Genomic DNA, 22,830 nt, shown 5'->3' on the forward strand with positions numbered 1-22,830 from the left:
TAGTATCTGACCTATATAGGTCAGATTGTTGTAGGAATGCTTTTGGGATGGAAGATGGAGTGAGCGGAGTGAATGCACGGTTCCCCCAGACTCTTGCTGTTGGTTGTCATGCTTTGTGATGGTTCACTTTTCTGTATGACGCTACAACTTAGTAGAACCATGTTCATGTATTTTCACTTTTGGCAGTTTATGTAGTCGCTGTATTTGATGCACCTGTGGGCCAGTGGAAAAACAGGCGTTTTGGATTAATGTGCTTAAGTTTCTGGTTTTGAAAATTAAAAAAGATTTCAGCCAAGAACTGAATATCCTAGTCTCTTATGAAAGTCCTGATGCGCTCACAGGCTTTGCGCCATATTATTCCTTTGACTTGATTGAGTCATTTGATCTGCTCTTGTCTGTGCATTTTAGTTTCTGGACCCTAAGCTAACTTTTGTGAGGAGTTCCTTGACTTCTTCCTCCCTGCAGAAGCAGCCCTTACACTTCCCTTCCTTTCAGGTGTCTCTTACCTACCCCTCCCTTCAGGTATATCTTTTTGGCATCAGCCAGATAACTTTGGGATTGGACTTTAGCGTGTCCCGATCGTCAGTGAAACACAGGATCTGAGGAACCACCAGCACGTATCGTAGGATGTCAGTGCTGGTGAGGAACTTAGAGATTGCCCAAATCCATCTCCTCATTTTATGGAAAAAGAATCTGAGAGAAGAGACATGACCTGGTTAGGCTCACACCATCCTGTGGTAGGGTCAGGCTAAAAGCTAGGCTTCCTGACACTTTCAGCTCTATGACGGTAAATTATTTATTATGTGCAGCACTTGCTGTTTCAAGATGGTCACTTTTGTGGTTGAATTTAGATGTCAGCAGGGCTTGCTGTCTGCGCTGGTGGAGAGGATGCCCACCTCCATTACCTGATTTGAGGGTGCCGTGTGGACCACTCCCTCACACGTGGGGTCATTTTCATTGTCTCAGATTCGAGTGCAGCAGTGGTGGCTTTGGATGAGGGTGTGAGTCCAGGACACACATGTTACAGCTTAGAGGTTACCCGGTAGGGGAAATATGCTAACATCCACTAATAGATTACTAAGGGTTAGCTTGCTGTCACCTAGCAGACTGTGTAATCTTGTGATATGAACCAGAAGAAGATTAATTTTTAAAATAGCTTTTTATTTTGAAGTAGATTCACAGAAAGTTGTGAGGATAGTACAGAAAGGTCCCGTGTACCCTTTACGGAGTGTACTCAATGGTTATATTTTATGTTATTATACAGTCATGCGTCACTTAACAACAGCGATGCATTCTGAGAAATGCGTCATCAGGTGCCTTTGTTGTTGTGGGAACATCATAGACTGTACTGAGGGGAACAAAATTTGCTACCTCAAAGTGTATCTCTTTAACATGAAGATTATTTTAGGCTGATAATTATTGTTATTTTTTTTTGGTGAGGAAGATTGGCCCTGAGCTAACGTCTGTGCTAGTCTTCCTCTATTTTGTATGTGGGTTACTACCACAGCATGGCTGACGAGTGGTATAGGTCCATGTGTGGGATCTGAACCCATGAACCTGGGCCACTGAAGCAGAGTGTGCCAAACCAAACCACTATGCCATGGGGCCAGCCCCCAGGCTGATTATTTTTAAGAAACAAAAGACTCAGAAAGTTTTTCTTGTTACCTACCCCTTAACTGCCTATAAGAGTTCAGATAAAAACACCCGTCTCAGGAGCCAGCCCTGAAGGGCTAGTGGTTAAAGGTCAATGCACTCTGCTTCTGCAGCCTGGGTTCGGTTCCCAGGTGTGGAACCACACCACCTGTTTGTCAGTAGCTGTGCTGTGGCAGTGGCTCACATAGAGGAACGAGAAGAACTTACAAGTATGCACAAATATGTACCGGGGCTTCAAGGGGGAGAAAGGGGGAAGATTGGCAGGCATTATCTTGGGGTGAATCTTCCCGTGCAAAAACAAACAAACAAACAGAAAACCTGTCTCAGGAAGCAGCTGTCACCTTAGCATCACGTGAACCAGGTGGTGGACAGGGAGGAGCCTAGAAAAGCCTGTTTCCTGGGCTCCCCTCTGTGTCTTCTGTTTCTTCCAAAGAAACCGTTATTTTCCAAACGTTTGCTGCTTTTCTCCTCCCTGTGAACTGCCTTCCGTCGCTCTGAATTCCCTGACTCTCTCCACCCACATCTTTGGACTTTAGCTGAGGATGGTATTTGAGGTGAGGGCTTCAGCCATTTTGGTGAGTTATTTGATTTTCCTGGGTTTCTCCCACCTACACATGTTGTTAATCTTTTGTTTGTTTTCTCCTGTTAATCTGTCTCCTGTGAACTTAGTTCTTCGACCAGCCAGAAGAACTGAAGGGTAGAGGAGAATTTCTGCACACCCAGACTGTAGGCGCCATCTGGCGGGACCGCGGTCATGTGCACGGTCTGTTGTTGGCCGGAGCGCCATGATGCAGTGCGTGACTGTAGTGCACTGTCAAAAGCAGGGACTTGATCCTGGGGTGATATGTGCATAGTTTTATATGACACTTAGTTTTCAATGACAGGGAGTTTTGGGAAATTATAACTTATTGGACTCTGACTGCTGGTGGTAGTGCTGGGTATCAGGGTGGGGAGCTGAAATGAGTTCTTGTCCTGGGTGGAGTGAGAAAAGGAGAACTGAGCAAGAAATAGAGTTATTTTGCCTCAAGGGTAACTTTCCCACTCAATGTGAAGCTGTAGCTACACTTCTGCTTTTTCCTCTTGCTTGAGATAGGTGCCCAAGAACGGTGCTCATGTTTCCTGTCCTTAAAAACCTAATTCTTCCCACTTTCAGTAGGAACACAGAAGGTTAAAAGAGTGATTTTTGTTTGTTTTTAAAGAGAATGTCTACTTGTTAGTACTTTTCTACTAAGAAAACCAGTTTGTCCCTTTTATAGCATAATACACTTGTACTGCAGGTGGTAAACTTTCCAGAAGTATGAAAGTACTGGTGGTATTGGATGCCTGGCCTTCTAGCTGGAGCCTGGTGTGGTCTGTGTCTTGGTTATTGGTTAGACCCATTCTTCCCATGTCCTATCACCATGAGTAACTATTGGGTATAGAACGACTTCAGTTCTTCAGATGTTTACTTCCAGTCTTGATGAGTACTAGAATGTTTGCAGTTCTTTCTAATGAGAGAAGGGATTCAGGAAAAGCTATCTCATGTGGAGATGGTCCCACCGTCATCACCCTCAGTGGATAATCCCCTTTGCTACTCCATAGAGAAAGCAGAAGTCATCAGATAGGAATTTAACCTCCTCTGCCAGATTTGCACGTCTTCTTGGGTCTGCACCCGTCTCATGCTTCTCTTCTTCTTTTACAGGAAAGATGTAATTCCTCATATCTAAGACCAAACCTCTATCTCTTCACTGGCTTCTGCCTTCTCCTACTTTCTCAGAAACCTTACAGTATCGATCATCTCTTCTCTCTCCTGACTCTGCAACTTAGATCGCTCTTTCTCTCCTTGATCTTTCCACAAAATCTAATACACTCAAATCTTGCACATTAAAAAAAAGGGGAAAGAGAGTGAGGAACTTTGAACATTGACACCACTTTCCCCTCCAGTGACTTCACTTTCTTTATCTTTCCCATTCTACCCAATCCTCTAAAAAGAAAATGTTATCTATCTCTCTGCCTACCGCTTTCCCTCCTCAGTCCAGTCTGCCACCTGGATTTCTGTCTGCATGCCTGGATTCCTCTCCTTGGCCCCTTTTGTCATTTATTCTCTCTTACATATGGGCGTGTTGTAAGGTTTGGTTTTAAGTTTCCTTCATTTCTCACTCTAGGCAAGTTCATCCATAGACATGGTTTCATTTTCCATCTATACACTAATGACTCTCAAACTTGCCTCTCTGAGAGCCCAGACCTCTGAGTTCCAGACCTATATAGTGTCAAGGAAAATAATCCATAACCAATCTATAAATGAAAATTTGGGAGAGTTTATTCTGAGCTGAAATCTGAGGACCATGGCTGGGGGCTTTTCTTCCCAAAGGAAGAAAGGGCACCAAAGAAATGAGGTGTACAGAGTGGTTATATACCCACAAACAGGACGTTTCACATATGATTGAAATGTCCCTCCTACAATAGTCACAAGATTGCCCTGTCAGCACAGCGCTTGATGGACACAGCAGGTAGTGGGGTCTGCTATCTCAGAGGGCGTAGCAGGAGGCAAGTCTATTGTCTCGAGCTGGGTGGTCACAGGTGAGCGCAGCAATCAGTTTCTAGCCTAAGGAAAGATGCTTATTGCTTGCCATTTTTATTTGTCAATAGCCATCTGCCTGATGCCTCTTAATGTCAAGTTTGTATGCCCATGTGCAGTGAGCCAGTCACTGAGACATCACTGCTCAGAGACGGAGAAAGGTTTATCCCACTTGGCCAAAACAAGAAGGTGGGAGCATAGGTTCTCTCAAATCTGCCTTGACAAGAGCAGAAAGCAGGGGGTTTTATAGAGCTAAGGGGCTTGGCAGGAGGAGTTTCAGAGAAACAAAAGGGATAGTCCGTGTTTTATTCACTCCTGAAAAGTCCCTGGGCAGTCTGACTTCGGGGCATCAATGGCAGCTAGGGGCTGGTTATCTGGTGATCCTCGAAGGCACTCCTTTTCTTCTGTGAAACAGGCTCATGAGTCCTTGTGACCCTTGAGTCACCCCCCAGGTTAAACAAGAAAACAGTAAACTGACAAAGGTAAATTCTTTTCATAACAAGGTCAAAGGGTAATCTTATTGAATATTTACAGTAACCTTTGGGTACCTGGATTCATGCCCACTTAACTTCTCTACTTTGATGTTTTTAAGACATCCCAAACTCCTCATGTCCAATATCATTCTTATGGTCTTCCCCCACCACACCTGGCTCTTCTGAAGCAGTTCTTTTTTTTTTTTTTTTAAATTTATCTTATTTATTTTTATTGAGGCAACAGCGTTTTCTATCTCACTGAACTACTCCACTATCTATCAGTTGCTCAAGGTGAAAACTTTGGAGTTTTCCTTGATGTCTCATGCTCTCTCACCACGCATATCCAGGCCTTCACCAATTCCCATAGATTTTATGCTTAAATATATTTTAAATCCATCTACTTCTCTTATGCCCACCTCTACCTTCTTTGTCCAAGCCATCATCATATTTTCTCCAGATATTTGCAGTGTCTCTTAATGGAGCACGCTAAATTTACTGTTTTCCCCTTGCAAGCAATTCTCTACACAGCAGCAAAAAATAATCTAAACATCAAACTAGATTAAGTTGGCTTAAAACTCTCCAAAGGCTTTCCATTGACCTCAGAATAAAATTCAGATGTTTTACCATGGCCTATATAAGGCCCTCCCCTATCTCACTCTACTTTTCCACCCTCACCTTCAGATTTCGTAATTCCTTATAAATGTAATTCACAGCTTTTATCATCATTTGTAACTATATACTTACATGTGTGGTTATTTGATAAATATCTTTCTTTCCACTAGATCAAAAGCTCCATGCTGGGAAAGTGCATCCCTGCCATGCAGCACATGCCTGGCGCTTGGGTGCAGTGACCCTCTGTGAGCGGATGGATGAATGAGTGCGCTGGTTATGTGTGGCTTGTGGCCTTGTTAATTCTGATTCAGTAGTTCTGGGGTGGGAGCTGGGTATCTGTATTTATTGAACCTATCACAGTTGATCCTGGTGTTGAAATCAGGTTGGAAACCTCTAGAGAAATATGTTGCAATTGCAGTTCAGGCCACAGATATTTAGACTAAACAGGAAAGGAAAGAACAGTGTAAATGTCGGTAAACATTCTCAGTCATTTTCACATTTACCATTTCTCTAAGTAGGTCATATACATCTGCTGACACTTCTACTGGATGATGTTTACATGCTGATTTCTTATTAATTTTAAGTTCTTTGCTAATTTTTTGGTAAAAATAAGAGAGGGAAAAAGATAGGATATTACTGATAGGATGATTACTGTTCTGTAGGTATTATGGTTAAGCATAGGAACATTAGTAGGGATCTGAATAAAGCTAAAAATATGGAACTTTCCTGTTGTGTGTTAGGTGGGAAGAAACACCAGTCAGTAAACATCTAAAGATGATAAGACACAGACCCTACTTTTGAGGAGCTTACAGTCAGGGAAGGCTTCAGGCAGTAAATGCAAACAGCATTAGATTGGGAGTTACCAGACCTGGTTCCTAGTGCTCTTGTCGAGGGACTGTGGGCCTTCATTTCAGGTCTGAGTCTTCATTTCCACAGCTGTAAAAAAAAACGGGGCTTGGATCAGAGAACTTAGAAGCATCTTCACATCTTTAAAATTCCGTGTTTCAGCCAGATGAGGGTGGAGGGCTCTGGCAGACTGGGATGGGGACCGGTGCGGGTGGGGTGGGGTGAGGCTTGGAGCTGGGTGACAGGGCTGCAGTCAGGATCAGGCGCTTGCCTGGAGTGGAGGCCTTGTAGAGAGTGTTTGTTGGAGAGAAAGTTGGAAGAGTTTGTGGGTCAAGCTGTGGAAGGTATTGGCTGTCAAGCTAAAGTTCTAGATTTCATTTTGTGAGACGGTGGGGAGCTCTAAAAACTTTTATTTTAGTTTGAATGTCAATTAATATTATAAATTTCATATGAGACTTCTGAGGACAAAGAAAGCCAAAATTATGTGAACGAGTCTCTCAAATTCTAAAATATATAAAAATTATACTTTTATTATTTTCCTTTGATTATAAAAGTGATGCATGTGCAATGTAAAAGCACCCAAATGTTATTTGGTAGAAAGAATGACACGCTTATGATAAACCCCTGAACAACAAAAAAATCATCAATATTTGCCTTGTTGTTGATTTTTGTAGAAAGTTTTTAGACAATAGTGTGACATGATTGCAGTAGTATTTTAGGAAGATTGTGGCATGTAGGCCAGTTAGAGGGAGAGGAAGTGGAGCTGGGGAGATGGTGAGGGCTTCACAGTGTTGCTGATCAACTGTGTGGCTGCCTCTGCATTAGGCTGCGGCGGTCCGGGTGGAGGGCAGGTCCAGGCGGAGGGCAGGTGGGCTTGCTTTAGAGCAGCACAGACTGAAGAGGGATGAATGGATTCAAGACACTTCGCAGGAAGAGTCATTAGGATTAGTGACCGACTGGATCATGACTGGGGCAAAGGAGAAAGAGGAGTAAGAGGTATTAAATTCATGAAACTAGGAGGCCATTAGACTGACATGGGTCTAATGCTATGGTGGCCTACGTAAGCAAACCAAAATCGAAGCCGATAAATGCCTCAAGGTTACGAAAATAAAATGCTAAGGACAACCAACTGCAAATAGTGAACTAGGCTTTAAGCTGTAGCCAATCAATAATTTCCTTACTTTGCTTCCCTCTTTTCTCTATAAAATTCTTTCCCCAAGCTCATGTGGGAGGAGTGTTCCTAACCACTGCTGGGTTGGTGCTGCCCAATTCTAATAGTTTTTTGTTCAAATAAACTCTTAAAATTTTTAATATGCTTCGGTTTATCTTTTAACAAAGATGCCTCTGGATTTCAAGTGTGGCCTTTGGGAGAATCACCCATTATAAGCTCTCGGGAAGTCAGGGCTGAAAGCTTGGTTTCGGGGAGACAGATGAGCAGGTGCTGTTTGGACTCATCTGTCAGAAATCACTCCATTCAGGAGCTAAGAAGCGGAGCCACTGAAAGCAATAGAGAAAGAACAGCCAGGCTTGGAAAGAGAGAATCAAGAGAGCGCAGGCACAGAGTGGAGGGGAAGGCATTCAGAGAGGGTGAGCACAGCGTCAGGTGCTGCGGAGTTCTCCAGGAGAACAAGACCCCAGAGAGGTCATGGGCAATTAGCAGAGGCAGGTGGCCATCACTTACTGAGCACCCTTCTGTGCCAGTGAAACAGTGGAGGCGGAATCCAGATCACAGGAGTAATTAAAGAGTATAGATAGATTGTTTACAACATTTGTTCCTAAGAAGGAGAGAATTAATATGGTATCTAGTAGGGACAACAACAAAGATACCATATATTCATTCATAGTGTGGATTGAGTAAACTTCGGTGGATCAGTCTAGAGCTCTCACTGTAGCTGTTTCGGTGGGAAAATGTCTTGAGTCAGAAATGTGGGTACCCTCTGCATCCTCAGCCTTTCTTAACGTGATTGGTTGGCCAGTTTGGTGTGCCCAGTTATTTGCGTGTAACTGTGAGGTTGAACACGTGTTACTTTTCAGGTGCAATAAAAAAACCACATTATTCTTTTGCCATTTAGTCCTATTCTTTGGGACCAATTCTTTGTTACTTCTTGGATCAAATGTAGGGCAAATCTCAGCATTTTTCTGGTTATTCCTTGGTAATAAAAGGTCCTGTCATTTTTGGTTGCTTGCACACATACAAAACAGTCTCCAATCAGTAATAATATGTCCAGTCCAATAAAATCCAGTGCCCTCTTCTCTCAGCGTGGGTCTTCTCTGGTCTGGCTGCTTGTTCCCAACCTACTAGCCTCGTTCAACTCCCCCAGAATTGAATTAGGTGGAAGGAAGGAAGGTGAGGGGTAAAACATTCTTACTTGATGTGTAAGGATGACACATAGGAATTTGCCAATATTTGTCCTACAGAAATTTGTCCTACAAAAATGGCAGTTTAGTATTACATTGAACCACAACGTAATACTGTTGTCATCTGGCATCAGAGCTTTCTGGGCTTGGGAGGTATTTAAAACTAATACCTTTCCTTCTTACAACTCTTTTGTGGGTTCTTTGGAGCGTCCCTACCATTGGCTGGGAGTTATCTCATTCAAAGTGTCTTTAATGCATTTGAATCTGTCTCCTCCAACTAGCAGCTCCTAACTCCATCTTCAGCTCCTGGGCATCTACAGTGTACCTCCAGCTTCCATCTCCTGAAGTTGCCTTACCCCTCTGGTGGTTGGTTTTGGTCAGGATGGAAGGCATCCCTGTGCTGGCTTTCTCTTTTTGCATATTTAGTTGAAGGAAAGTGCTCATGCTTTCTTTGCTCCTTGACACTCAGCTGGAGCAGACTACCCCCAGCACAGCACACGCTCTTAGCTCAGCCGTCTGCACATCTGGTCAGTAGCAGTATTTTGCTCTTCAGGTTGTTCAGGCATGTCAAGTGCCTGCCCACTGGCAACTTGAGGACGCTCCTGGGGACACATAGCCAGCTCTCTGGGTTGTCCTATTGAAATCCCATTCTAAGGCTTGAAGTGATGGGCAGACAATCTCACCTGAACCCTGGGGTGGGGCGTGTGTGACGCCTAGCACATCAACACTTTCTCTTAAAATTCCTTTCTAGTTTATTTTCTTCTCGACCTTTTTGGTTAAGAGTTGCAAAACTAGTTTTTGGAAACCTCCTTTGCCAGTCCTGCATGGTAGTGTTGTGCCTGCATTTGGAACGTGGATGTGTTTGGCATCTGTTGTCTTGGGGAACAAAGCCAGAACTGAGTCTGAAATATTTCCATTTAAATGTCCTGTTATGTTTGGATTTAAAAAATTTAATGCTTTTCTTAATCTTTTTAAAAATTTTTTGAATTTTTTTTAAGATTGGTACCTGGGCTAACAACTGTTGTCAATCTTTTTTTTTTTTCTGCTTTCATCTCCCCAACACCCCCTTGTACACAGTTGTATATCTTAGTTGCATGTCCTTCTAGTTGTGGCATGAGGGACGCTGCCTCAACGTGGTCTGACGAGCAGTGCCATGTCTGCGCCCAGGATCCGAACCCTGGGCCGCCACAGCGGAGCGCACGAACTTAACCACTTGGCCACAGAGCCGGCCCCTTAATCTTTTTTTTAAAGATTTTATTTTTCCTTTTTCTCCCCAAAGCCCCCAAGTACATAGTTGTGTATTTTTAGTTGTGGGTCCTTCCAGTTGTGCATGTGGGGTGCCACCTCAGCATGGCCTGATGAGAGGTGCCGTGTCCGTGCCCAGGATTCAAACAGGCAAAACCCTGGGCCGCTGAAGTGGAGCGTGTGAACTTAACCACCTGGCCACGGGGCCAGCCCCTTAACCTTTAAATAAAAATGAAATCCAGACACTGGAGATCAGTGCTGAGGCAGACTTCTGGGAAATTGAAATGATCGGAAGTGAACATAAAAGGATAAATGAAACAGTCCACCCTGTGCCTCAGTTCTGTTCCTGGCATTTCTTCCTATTCCAGAAGCAAGAATTGGAAGAAGCTGACCTGCATTTTAAAATATATATATTTTAAGTGGTCATGTAGTGTGTCACGTTCCTTCAAGTTTCTTAAAATAGAAACCCTCTCAAGACTTGGAGGGCTTCATGGTTAGAGAAGGGAAATTCTGTTGCTTGAATAGATGGTTTTGGTAATTCACGTGTCTCCAATTTGCACTCTAGTCATACCATATTGCTAAGGAAGGTAGTAAAAATAGTGTGTTTCCTCTCTTTCCCCTTTCATTTGATCAACTTCCACAACCTAATACTGTCACAGTGAACTATGGACTTAGGGATGAGGAGATAAGGAAATTACAGAGATTACTGAGAATACCTCCTTCTTCTTGTTTTACATTTCTGTTTAGAAGTTGCTTAGAAAAGCTAAGTGAGACAGGCTTACATGTGACGCAGCTAGAGAGTGAATTTGTGTGCCGAAGGGCAGGTTTGCTAAAGGAGCGCTCCCCCACTGGGACAGCGACCATGGGGGTGGGGGAAGGCAGAGCTCGGAAGAGGGCACTGAGTTATGTGTTGAGTTATGTGTTCTCTCCCGGGAAAGGTGTTTGCTTAGAAGACCTGCTGCCCTCCCCAGCTGCTGGAGTGAGCAAACGTGCGCTGTACTAGAGGAGCTGGAATAAACCTAAAAACTTATTTTGAAGCAGATTGTTCCTTTGAAATTAAAGGAAATTTGTTTAGTAAATGAAACTTGTACTTCCTACAAAAGGCCTGGGGTTGTTTTTGCTCAATGTTTTTAGTTAAGTTTAGTCAAATTTAGTTAAGTTTAGTCAAATTTAGTTTAGTTTAGCTAGAATTAACATAGAACAATTTGGAAATGAATTTTATTTTTTAGACCAGGGATCAGCAAACCCTGGCCTAAAGGCCAAGTGCAGCCCGGCACCTGTTTTTGTCAGCGGAGTTTTCCTGGAACGCAGGCAGCCTCGTTTGTTCCGGTGCTGTCTCTGGCCACTTTGGCACTGCAACGGCAGAGTTGAGTCGTTGTAATGAGGACTATATGGCTTGCAAAGCCTAAGATCCCTTATAGAAAAAGTTTGCAGATCCCTGTTCTAGAATAATGAAAGTACTTAGTGTGTTGTGGTTATATGTGGCATAAATTGCTACTAATTCTCTGAATTTTAAATATTTAAAATTTTTAATATTTAAATTTAAAATATTAAAATATAAATATTTAAAATTAGTATTAAAATGCAGTATATTCTGCTATTCTTGATTATATATTTTGTGAAAATATTTTTTTAAAATAACTAAATTCGCTGTGAAAGTTGGTATGGCTTGATTGCCTAATGGGCAATATGTTGAAAATTACAAAACTCATTTCTGCTTTTCAAACCCCTTGGACAGTAAAATAATTTATTTCTTGATTTGCATTTCACCACTTATAAATACCCTGGGAAAACCTCGTCTGGCACAAGACACACTATCAGCACTCACTTACAAAATGATTTCTTGATTTACGGGAACAATTTAAAATGACAGTGAAAAGAAGCACTTTGTTTCTGCTTTTTCTTCAGTTTTCCATGATGTCTGGCTTCTTCTAATCCTTGACATTCACATTCTTTCCAAGTGCAGGGCAGAGACTCAAGGTTATTCTGTGGGTTGCTTGACAGATGGCCGTGCCTCTTCAGGGGAGTGTGATTCTGGTCGTGAGAAAGTTATTTCAGTTACTTGCAGGAGATTCTGTGTGATGACTGGGGCTAATCTGATGAGCCCTGTAAGAACCAGCCTGGGGACAAGAATCAACTCGTTTGTTCCTTTATACCTGCATTCATTTAACAGACATTGAAGGCATGCTGAATTAGCTGCTGTGATCCCAATGATTCCATAGTCTGTTACAGGAGGTGGACACAAAGCAGATAATAATAATATGTTGTATTAAGTAAAACAATTGAGTTACATACAGATTACAGATTATTATGGGAGAGAAGGGGCATCTAATCCAACATGGGGAGATCAAGAAAAGGTCCCTGGTGGAGGCTAAATCCAGATACAGAAGTCCAGGACGTTCTATAGGACATTCAGGTGGAGCTGTCCAGAAAGTGGGTTTGAATCTGAATCTCTGGGTTGAGATATGGGCTAGGGATAAAGATTTAGGAGTCTTTAGTATAGAGACTAGTTAAAACAATGAGAGTTGATATCTCACCTAAGGTTCTAAAGAGTGAGAAGAGCATTGGGCTCAGGATGGGAAGGGCCAACATTTCAGAATTTGAAAGAGAGGACAGTTAAGGAAACAAGGAAGCAGTCAGAAAGATGCTTAAGAGTACCAACGGAGCGGGACTTGAAAATGTTTGTAAACTGAAGGGGAAGGAGACAGTGAACAGAGAGAGAAGATCCAGGAATCGTAAGGGGTGATTGGTAATGGAGGAGGCAGGAAGGGAGAATTCATTTAAAACATCACCTAATGTAACAGCTTATGTGTTAAACAAATAATTGCCTAAAATTTGTTTTCAAGGCTGTTGTTTAAAGTAGGCCCACACAAATTAGTTGATTTCCTACATTTGTCAAAGCTGGTAATTTTTATTTAATCTGAAATGTATTTATTGAGCCCTTTTTTTTGGGCATCAGGCACTCTACTGTCACCTCAAGGGATAAACTATGAAGGATAAAAAATGATCCCATATGGACCTGGCCTTCAAAGAACTTGCAGCAAGATAAACCATATACCTAAATACTTATGACAGAGGGTAAAAAGTGACCAAGAAGGAAGGACTAAAGTGCTTGGAGGCAGAGAGATTACTTTTAGATTGGGGATTCAGGGGAGCAGTCATATTTGAGCTCAGTCTTGGAAGATGGGTAGAGATGGGAGTATGTGTAAGTCCAGCGTGGGGGAGAGGAAGCAGAGGCCAGTCATGAAACTCAGGATGCTGTCCCTCTCACATTGTTGCTCTTGGCTCTGTCTATCTCCGTCTCTAGACTGCCCCTCTGATGCTGAGGGCTGTGGTTACTTACAGAGCCTCATATGGTGTTTCGCAGGTGGTCCTTACCCAGTCTTTGCTGTCTGAATTTAACCTGACAGAGACATCATCATGTCAGATTGCTTATTCCACAGCCTTACCTGTGCTGGCCTCAGAAGTAAAGCAAAAACTAATTTAAAGACTAGAATTCTGTTTATCAGTAAAACAGGTAATAAGGTAGATCAACCTCTTGATTTGGTTTTGAGGATGACAAATTAAAACTAATAAATGAATCAAACATGTAATTTATAACATTCTTATACATGACATGAAAACAGTTTAAGATAGAAGTCACAAATATGGAGTTTCTTAAAGACCGATCAACACAATTTTTTTGGGATCTACTTTAAATGACAACATTGAAGCCAAGTTTTAGACAATTATTTTGTTAGCATGATAGCAAATGTAGTTACATTTGTTTTATACTTTGAAATGAGCTATATCTTTCTTTTCGGATTAAAATAACTTGGTGTACAGTTGCTTTAGACTAATCGAGGGTGATTTTTTAAAAAGCTGATGTTTTGTAGCTGCATCTGTATTTGCTTTGATAAACGTGGGGAATCAGAATTAGAATACAAATTTCACTAGTGGAATTACTTAGCTATTTTGAAGTGGTTCTATTTAAAGTACTACGTATGAGTTAGAATGGACAGATAGAAAAAGGAGTTAGAAAAAAAAGATATAGTAGGCCATATGTTTTCTTGTTGGTCTTGGAAAAGGAAATAATTAACAATATCTGTTAAAATAGGGTACTGTATATTGATTTAAGAGTTACGCAAGAAAATAATTCAAGGAATTAGGAACGTAGAGGATGTTGGTCCATGATGATTTTGTATCCTTGATTATCATAAATGTTTGAATTATGTGTAACTTCATTTTCTCCGTTGTTTTTTTGATAGTGATATCCAAAACAAATTTGAAGTCATTTCCTGTTTGTTTGACATGTGTTATTCTTGCTTTATAAATTCCTAAATTACTTAATTTAACCTGGTTCTCATTTCACAAATGATGGGAGTCAGATTAAGCAGTTTGTTTAAATATCTGCGGGGAATTATATGGGCAAGTCACCTTTTATGTTAGTGAGTCGGCAAGAAAAACTCATGAAATCTCACAGACTGCATGTTGCAAATGACTAAAAATAAACTTCTACAAATTAAAATAAACCGTTTTTTCATTAAATCCTATAAATGTAATTAAAAAACTTTTCTAAATCTTTTTGTGAGTAGGTAAGCGAGCAAAATAATTAAATAAGAACTTAATATATTTTCTTGTCTTTTTTTCTTCCTCCCAATAGGACCAGATGTATTATCAATCATTTCAGGTTTCAGAATATGGTAAGAGTTGTTCAATTTATTTTGAAAGAAAAAACATTTATTGCCTTTTACAGAGATAGGAGAAATTTTCAGGAGATGTGTTATTTAAAGTAAAACTCCCAATTGAGGTAAAATCCTGGTGTTTCTTATAGGTCTAAACCTTTTTTATCTTGTAAAAATGAAAGTTATAAATAAAAGGTCATTATAAAGAATAGTGAAGAACTTCCTAGAAGAGGGAATAAAGAAGAATTTCCTCCTTCTTTGTTGTGATCATAACGTCTTTAAGCTTTTGCACGGTGCCTTTGGAGCACAGCTCCGTGATTCCCGTGTCTGCATTTGCACAGCACTGGTGGAGGCGGTCCATCTCACTTGTGTCGTCCTCGTTCTGCAGGTGCTCCCTGAAAATGTCACAGTGAGAAGCACGTAGGGAAACAGTGTCACCCAGCTGTCTCGTTGGGTCAGAGAAAGAGAGGAAGGAAAGATGGTAGTGAAAGCTTGGGATCTCTGTGTTAGTTACAGTCTGAATAGCTATTTTGAGGTTATACACGAGATTTTTCATTTGATTTGTATCATTATTTTGAGATTGTGTCTCATTTGGGCAGTAGGAATTCTGGAAAGTAGTTTGCTTACACCTTTGTGGCTCAGGATCCACACTTCTCATACAGCACCATCATGTGGAGGTCTCATGATCAGCTAGAACAGGCATCAGCAAAATTTCTTCCTGTAAAGGGCCAGATAGGACAGTGCTAGGCCCTGTGGGCCAGTGTCTCTGTCATAAGTACTCAGCGCTGCCATTGTAGCACAGGGCAGCCGTAGGTAATATGTAGGTGAATGTGGCTGTGATCCAATCAAATTTTATTTATGGACACGGAAATGTGAAGGTCATATAATTTTCACATGTCATGAAATATTTTTCCTTTTACTTTTTCCAACCAGTTAAAAATACTAAGACCATTGTTAGCTCATGCTGGTCGTTGTTTACTGACCCCTGATCTGAAACTTTGTGGTCCAATTCGGGGGTCACTCACCATGTGTGGCTATTGAACACTTGAAATGTGACTAGTCCAAATGGAGATGTGCTCTAAGTGTGTAAAATTTCAGATTTTTAAAACTTGGTGCAAAAAAAAAGAAAGAAAAATAGCTCATTAATAATAACTTTTTATTTTCATTACATGTTGAAAGGATAATATTTTGTATATATGGGATTAGGTAAAATATAAAAATTAATTTCACCTGCTTTTTACTTTTTAAAAGTGGCTACTAGAAATTTAAAATACACCATGTGGCTCACGTTTTATTTCTTTTGGGCAGCCCTGATCTAGAAGAATAAATCAGAGGCACCGTGGTTTTACAGGCTACTTTCATTTCCCATCCAGGTGGTGCTGGGTGGTGGCATGATGTTGAATGGGGAATAGCGGAGCTGGAGGGTGGATTTCTAGCCTATGATGTTTGAGGAGGGAACGTTTGAATTTTCTTGTTCTGAGGGAATTCTACCTCTGAGTGGCCCCTAAGTTCTGTGCTGGTGGAGGACCTAGTAGGAGGGTCAGAGTTGACCCATATGGCCTTTTTGGCCCTCCAGTCCTATCTTGTCTAGAGCAGGAGTATCTTGGCACATCAAGGGTCTGTAGCCTGGTCTGGAGCAGAGGTCTACCCTGTATTGTTGACCCCTTGGCCTTCTCAATACTTCTTGTGTGTTAATTGCATGGTGAGATGCCTTTTTATGAGACTGATCTCTTTCTTTGTTCAGCGAAGTTAGACAAAAAACATTTCTTTAGACTGCAAGTAAATAAATTTTTTAGTTTGGTGGAGTGCTTTATATCAGATAGTATTAATATTTACAAAATATTTCATATCTTAATTGTATAAAGCTGACCCAAATTGGGGTTTATATTTTTGGACTTCCCTGCCAGTAGCTGCCCTGCAAGAAAAAACATCATTACTTTGCAGCCGTGTCTTAGTTATTAACTAGGAATCCTACTACACAGCTTCCTCTTCCTAGCACTCCATTATGTTAGGCTGTCACCAAATTTGCCTTTGATGTCTCAAAGGACGAGGATTTGCCATGACTGCTTGTAAGGCACCATGCCGAAGAAGGAGCATCTTGGCGCTCCCAGGTGTGCTGTCAGCAGCCACAGTGAAGAAAGGCCTGGGGGAGGGTCTGCTCTGGAAGCAGCTCCTCACAGGGATGTGGGAGTGTTTTGACCAGTGGTGAGGCCACACTGGGCGGCAGCGAATGAAAGCCTGGCCTCCATGGACAGGAGCCTCTGCATCTCGGGTTCTGGATGCAGTAGTTTCCACCCACTGGTGAGAGTGTCCGCAGCAGCTGCCCCCGCTGTTGCTCTCTACTCAGCAGCCTTGTTGGGGTGTCTAATTTTGAGTGAAACGAAGTGCTTTTCATCTATATGTTAATGTGTATTTGGATCCTAATGAATCTAAGTTCAAAAAGTACCAATTATCAACTCCTTTAGAACTATTTGTTCTGTATTTTGTTAAGCTGAAAATGATAGTAAAAAAGATTCTTTAAAATATTTACCCATGCTTTTCTTTTGCAGTATTACCAAAATTTGAAGTTGCTTTGCAGACACCATTATATTGTTCTTTAAATTCTAAGAGTTTAAATGGTACTGTCATAGCAAAGTAAGTATAATTTTTCTTTTTATGACTGTAAACTGTTATAAAAATATATAACAAAGAGCTCATTATATACTAATATAACATTAGTCCAGAATATTAGCACATGTTTTGATTATTAAAATTCCAAATGGGCAGGAAACAAGTATCTGTAATAAATTAGTAAGCATGGCACATGTCTGCACCGGTCTTTGCGTCCATCTCTCTGTTTCTAGGCTGATCCAGTCCTAAAGTATTTCCTACGAGCTTGTATCTTTCTAAGACTAATCAAGGAATTTACCTTACAGATTGTGCCAGATTGAAAAAGTGTTATATCTTTATTTATTCCTCATTCAGCTGATTTGGATTGAGGTGACTTATCACTTCTTAAATCCTAATTTTTTTCTCTGTCAGTAATGGAGGTTGAATTTTGGGTGCGGGGGGGGGTGGGATTTGGTTGTCTTATTGCAATTAGCAGCTAAGTAAATACTCCACATTCGTCATTCATTTCAGCATATGTATGCAGAGACGTCCATTCCACCCCGTGTAACACATGTATGGTGGCTCTGATGATGTTGATCACTGGCTTGGACAGCATAGCATTTTGTTTTACTGAGGCAAAAGGCATCCTCAGAGTTCCAGACTAGCTAGTTCCAGACTATGTCTCAAAAGTATAGGCTAGGGGGTGACGTCAGTATCGTGGCAGAATGAGTGTTCCCAGTAATCTTCCCTTTCCACCATACAAGGAGAAAGACATTCACACTCCAACAGAGGACATCCAAACACAACACAAAAATGTCTGAGAGACCCACACAGCCATACAGTGGAGGGTGGAGAGGCTGGAGCCCCCCTAGGAGGAGGTGGAATGGGGTAAGAGAAATCTTCACTCCCTCCCTTAAAGACTGGGATCTGGGACCACGGATGGCCTCTGAGAGGGAAGGAACGAGGAAGGGGATGTTTGTTTGCAGGAACATCAGAGCTCCTGAGGCCCTTGCAGCCTAGAAGAAAGCCCTTACTAAGGTGAGAGCTAACGCAGGGGTGACCTCATCAAGCCAACACCCCAGGAGAGCAGAGAATGAGAAAACCCCAAGACCACGCAGGAGAAAGTGCCCCTCCCCCCACCAGCTCAGCCAGGCTCCAACCCCTGGGATTTTGGCTGAAGGCAGAGGGCTCAGAATACTCAGCTCCTGATCCCCACCCAGTGGCGAAAGGTGGTAACTGTGACCAAATAATACCACGATGCGCAAAAATAGAGCCACGCCCTCTGGCAGTATCAAAAATTATATTAAATTTACAGCCCAGAGAGAAAATGACAAGTACCCAGAAACCAGTCCTGAGGACACAGAAATATGTAATCTAAATGACAGAGAATTTGAAATAGCTATCATCGAAAAACTCGATGAGTTAAAAGAGAAACAATTCAATAAGTTCAGGAGCTACTTCACAAAAGAGATTGAAACTATAAAGAAGAATCAATCAGAAATATTAGAGATGAACAACACAAGGGAAGAGATAAAACAAAATATGGATTCCCGAATGCTTGAGTGGACATCATAGAGGAGTGTGTCAGCATAATCGAGGATAGACATGTTGAAATGCTCGAGACAGAGGAGGAGAGAGAACTAAAACTAAAAAGAAATGAAGAAAGTCTCTGAGAAATATCCGACTCAATGAGGAAATGCAACATAAGAATTATAGGTATTCAAGAAGGTAAAGAGAAGGAGAATGAAGCAGAAAGTGTGCTCAAAGAAATAATAGCATAGAACTTCCCAAACCTAGGAAAAGAGATGGATATCCACATGGACGAGGCTATCAGATTTCCTAAATATGTCAATGTGAAAACACCTCCTGCAAGGCATATAGTAGTGAAACGGGCAAAAGTGAATGACAAAGAAAAAATACCAAGGGTAGCAAGGCAGAAGAAAATAACCTACAAAGGAACCCCTATCAGGCTTTCAGCAGATTTCTCTGCAGAAACCTTATAGGCTATGAGAGACTGGAATGATATATTCAGATCTTTGAAGGACGAAAACTTTCAGCCGAGAATATTCTATCCAGCAAAAATATCCTCCCGATTTGATGGAGAAATAAAAACTTTCTGAGATAAACAAAAGCTAAGGGAGTTCATAGTCACAAGACCCTCCCTACAAGAAATCCTCAAGAAGGCCTTCATACCTAAAAAAAAAAGGGGAGAAAGGGGCTACTAAGCACAGAGTAAGGAGATAAATAGGAAGACAAAATCAGGAAATCATAGCTTTATGTCAGAACAGATTAGCAAATACTCAAGAATAGCACTGAAGATAAAAGGAAGGAAAACATCAAATACAAGGATAATCTTGTCATTTCAATCACAAGCTCACAACACAAGATGGAATAAGACGTGAGAAAAACAACTTAGGAGGGGAAGGGGAATGGGACTGAATTGGTTTAGTCTAAGGAAATGAGAGGCCATCAGAAAATGGAGTGTCTTATCTATGAGATTTTGAGTACAGACCTCATAGTAACCACTAAACAAAAAAAGCAGAACAGAGACACAAATAATAAATAAGGAGAAAACAAAGAAACACAACATAAAAAACTACATAACTCAATTGATAGACCAAAATACACAGGGCAAGAAACAAAGGAAATGGAGGAGAACTGGAAGACGAGTGAGAAAATGCAGCATTGAGCCCTCAAATCTTAATAATCACCTTAAAGGTAAGTGGATTGAATTCTCCAATAAAAAGACACAGAGTGCCTAGTTGGATGAAAGAACAAGACCCAACACTATGCTGCCTCCAGGAAACACATCTCAGCTCCAACGACAAACACAGGCTCAGAGTGAAGGGATGGAAGACGATACTCCATGCTAATGGCAAACAGAAGAAAGCAGGTGTTGCAATGCTTACATCAGACAAAGCAGACTTCAAGGTAAGGCCGGTAAAGAGAGACAAAGAGGGGCAGTATATAATGATCAAAGGGACGCTCCATCAAAAAGGACTAACACTTATAAATATCTATGCACCCAACACAGGAGCACCAAAGTACACTATTAACAAACCTAAAAGAAGATATTAATAATAACACAATAATAGTAGGGGACCTCAATACTCCATTCACATCAATGGATAGATCACCCAGACAGAAGATCAACAAGGAAACAGTGGAATTAAATGAAAAGCTGGACCAGTTGGACTTAGTGGCCACATATAGAACACTCCATCCAAAAACAGCAAAACACAAAATTCTTCTCAAGTGCACATGGAACATTCTCAAGGATAGACCATATGTTGGGAAACAAGGCAAGCCTCAATAAATTTAAGAAGATTGAAATAATAACAAGCATCTTTTCCAATCACAATGCTATTAAGCTAGAAATTAATTAAAAGAAAAAAGCTGAGAAAAGGACAAAGATGTGGAGACTAAACAACATGCTATTGAATGAGCAATGGATCATTGAAGAAATTAAAGGAGAAATCAGAAAATATCTGGAGACAAATGAAAATGAAAACATACCATACCAACTTATATAGGATGCAGCAAAAGCTGTATTAAGAGGGAAATTCATCGCAATACAGGCTCACCTTAACCAACCAGAAAAATCCTCAATAAGCAATCTCAAACAACACCTAGCTGAATTAGAAAAAGAATAACAAAGCCAAAAGTCAGCAGACGGAGAGAAGTAATAAAAATTAGAGCAGAAATAAATGCAATTGAAACAAAAAAGGCAGTAGAAAGGATCAATGAAACAGAGTTGGTTCTTTGACAAGGTAAACAAAATTGATAAACCCCTGGCCAGACTTACAAAGAAAAAAAGAGAGAAAGCTCAGATAAATAAAATTAGAAATGAAAGAGGAGAGAGAACAATGGATACCACAGAAATACAACAGACTATAAGAGAATACTATGAAAAGCCGTATGCCAATGAAATGGAAAATCTAGAGGAAATGGACAAATTCTTAGACTCTTACAACCTCCCAAAGCTGAATCAAGAAGAAATAGAGAATCTGAATAGACCAATCACAAGTAAAGAGATTGAAACAGTAATCAAAAGCATCCCAAAAAATAAAACCCCCGGACCAGACGGCTTCCCTGGAGAACTCTACCAAACTTTCAGAAAGGACTTAATACCTATCCTTCTCAAGCTATTCCAAAAATTAGGGAAGATGGAACACTTTCTATCACATTCTACAAGGCCAATATCACTCTGATACCAAAGCCTGAAGGACAACACATAAAAGGAAAACTATAGGCCATTATCACTGATGAACATAGATGCAAAAATACTCAAGAAAATTTTGACAACCCGAATAGAGTAATACATCAAAAAGATTGTACATCATGATCAAGTGGGATTTATACCAGGGACACAAGGATGGTTCAACATCTGCAAATCAATCAACGTGATACACCACATCAACAAACTGAGGAATAAAAACCACATGATCATCTCAATAGATGCAGAAAAAGCATTTGACAAGATCCAACAGCCATTTATGATAAAAACTCTGAACAAAATGGGGATAGAAGGGAACTACCTCAACATAATAAAGGCCATATCTGACAAACCCACAGCCAACATCATACTCAATTGGCAAAAACTGAGTGCCATCCCCCTGAGAACAGGATCAAGACAAGGTTGCCCACTGTCACCACTCTTACTTAACATAGTACTGGAGGTTTTGGCCAGAGCAATTAGGCAAGAGAAAGGAATAAAGGAATCCAAATAGGGAGGGAAGAAGTGAAACTCTTGCTGTTTGCAGACGACATCATCTTATATATAGAAAACCCTAAGGGATCCATCAGAAAACTGTTAGAAATAATGAACAACTACAGTAAAGTTGCAGGGTACAAAATCAACTTTAAAAAATCAGTTGCATTTCTATACTCTAATAACGAATGTACAGAAAGATAACTCAAGAATACAATTCCATTTTCAAGCACAAGAAAAAGAATAAAGTATCTAGGAATAAATTTAACTGAGGAAGTGAAGGACTTATACAATGAAACCTATAAGACATTATTGAGAGAAATAGGTGATGACATAAAGACATGGAATGAGATTCCATGCACATGAATTGGAAGAATAAGCCTAGTTAAAATGTCCATACTACCCAAAGCAATCTACAGATTCAGTGCAATCCCAATCAGAATCCCGGTGACATTCTTCATGGAAATAAAGAAAAGAATCCTAAAATTCATATTGGGCAACCAAAGACCCCGAATTGCTAATCCTGAGAAAAAAGAACAAAGCTGGAGGTATCACAATCCCTGACTTCAAAATGTACTACAAAGCCACAGTAATCAAAACAGCATGGTACTGGTACAAAAACAGGCACACAGATCAATGGAACAGAATTGAATACCCAGAAATAAAACCGCACATCTACAGACAGCTAATCTTTCACAAAGGTGCCAAGAAAATACAATGGAGAAAAAGTCTTTTCAATAAACGGTGTTGGGAAAACTGGACAGCCACATGCAAGAGAATGAAAGTAGACCATTATCTCATGCCATTCGCAAAAATAAACTCAAACTGCATCAAAGACTTGAAGAGTAGTCCTGAAACCATAAAACTCCTGGAGGATAATATAGGTACTACACTCTTTGACAGTGAACTTAAGAGGATATTTTCAAATACCATGTCTTCTCAGACAAGGAAAACAAAAGAAAAAATAAACAAGTGAGAGTTCATCAGATAAAGAGCTTCTGCAAGGCAAAAGAAACTAGGATCAAAACAAAAAGACAACCCACCAACTGGGAGAAAATATTTGCAAATCATATATCCGACAAGGGGTTAATCTCCATAATATATAAGCAACTTACGCAACTG

General features: G+C 40.7%; 1 protein-coding gene across 12 annotated transcripts in view; it reads left to right on the plus strand.

Moving 5' to 3' along the window:
- CD109 (CD109 molecule) overlaps positions 1–22,830 on the plus strand; it is a 195,056-nt gene that overhangs the window by 88,643 nt on the left and 83,583 nt on the right. For 11 of the 12 annotated variants that reach the window (XM_070558933.1, XM_070558934.1, XM_070558935.1 and 8 more), the window contains 2 exons: positions 14,387–14,426; positions 16,958–17,042. In XM_070558933.1, the coding sequence (XP_070415034.1) occupies positions 14,387–14,426; positions 16,958–17,042 (125 nt within the window). Of the gene's footprint in view, positions 1–5,470; positions 5,569–14,386; positions 14,427–16,957; positions 17,043–22,830 lie in introns of those variants that run through there. The other variant, XM_070558938.1, reaches the window with a different exon arrangement.

This window comes from Equus przewalskii, chromosome 9 (genome assembly GCF_037783145.1).
Source record: "Equus przewalskii isolate Varuska chromosome 9, EquPr2, whole genome shotgun sequence".
In the NCBI taxonomy this organism is placed as follows: domain Eukaryota; kingdom Metazoa; phylum Chordata; class Mammalia; order Perissodactyla; family Equidae; genus Equus; species Equus przewalskii.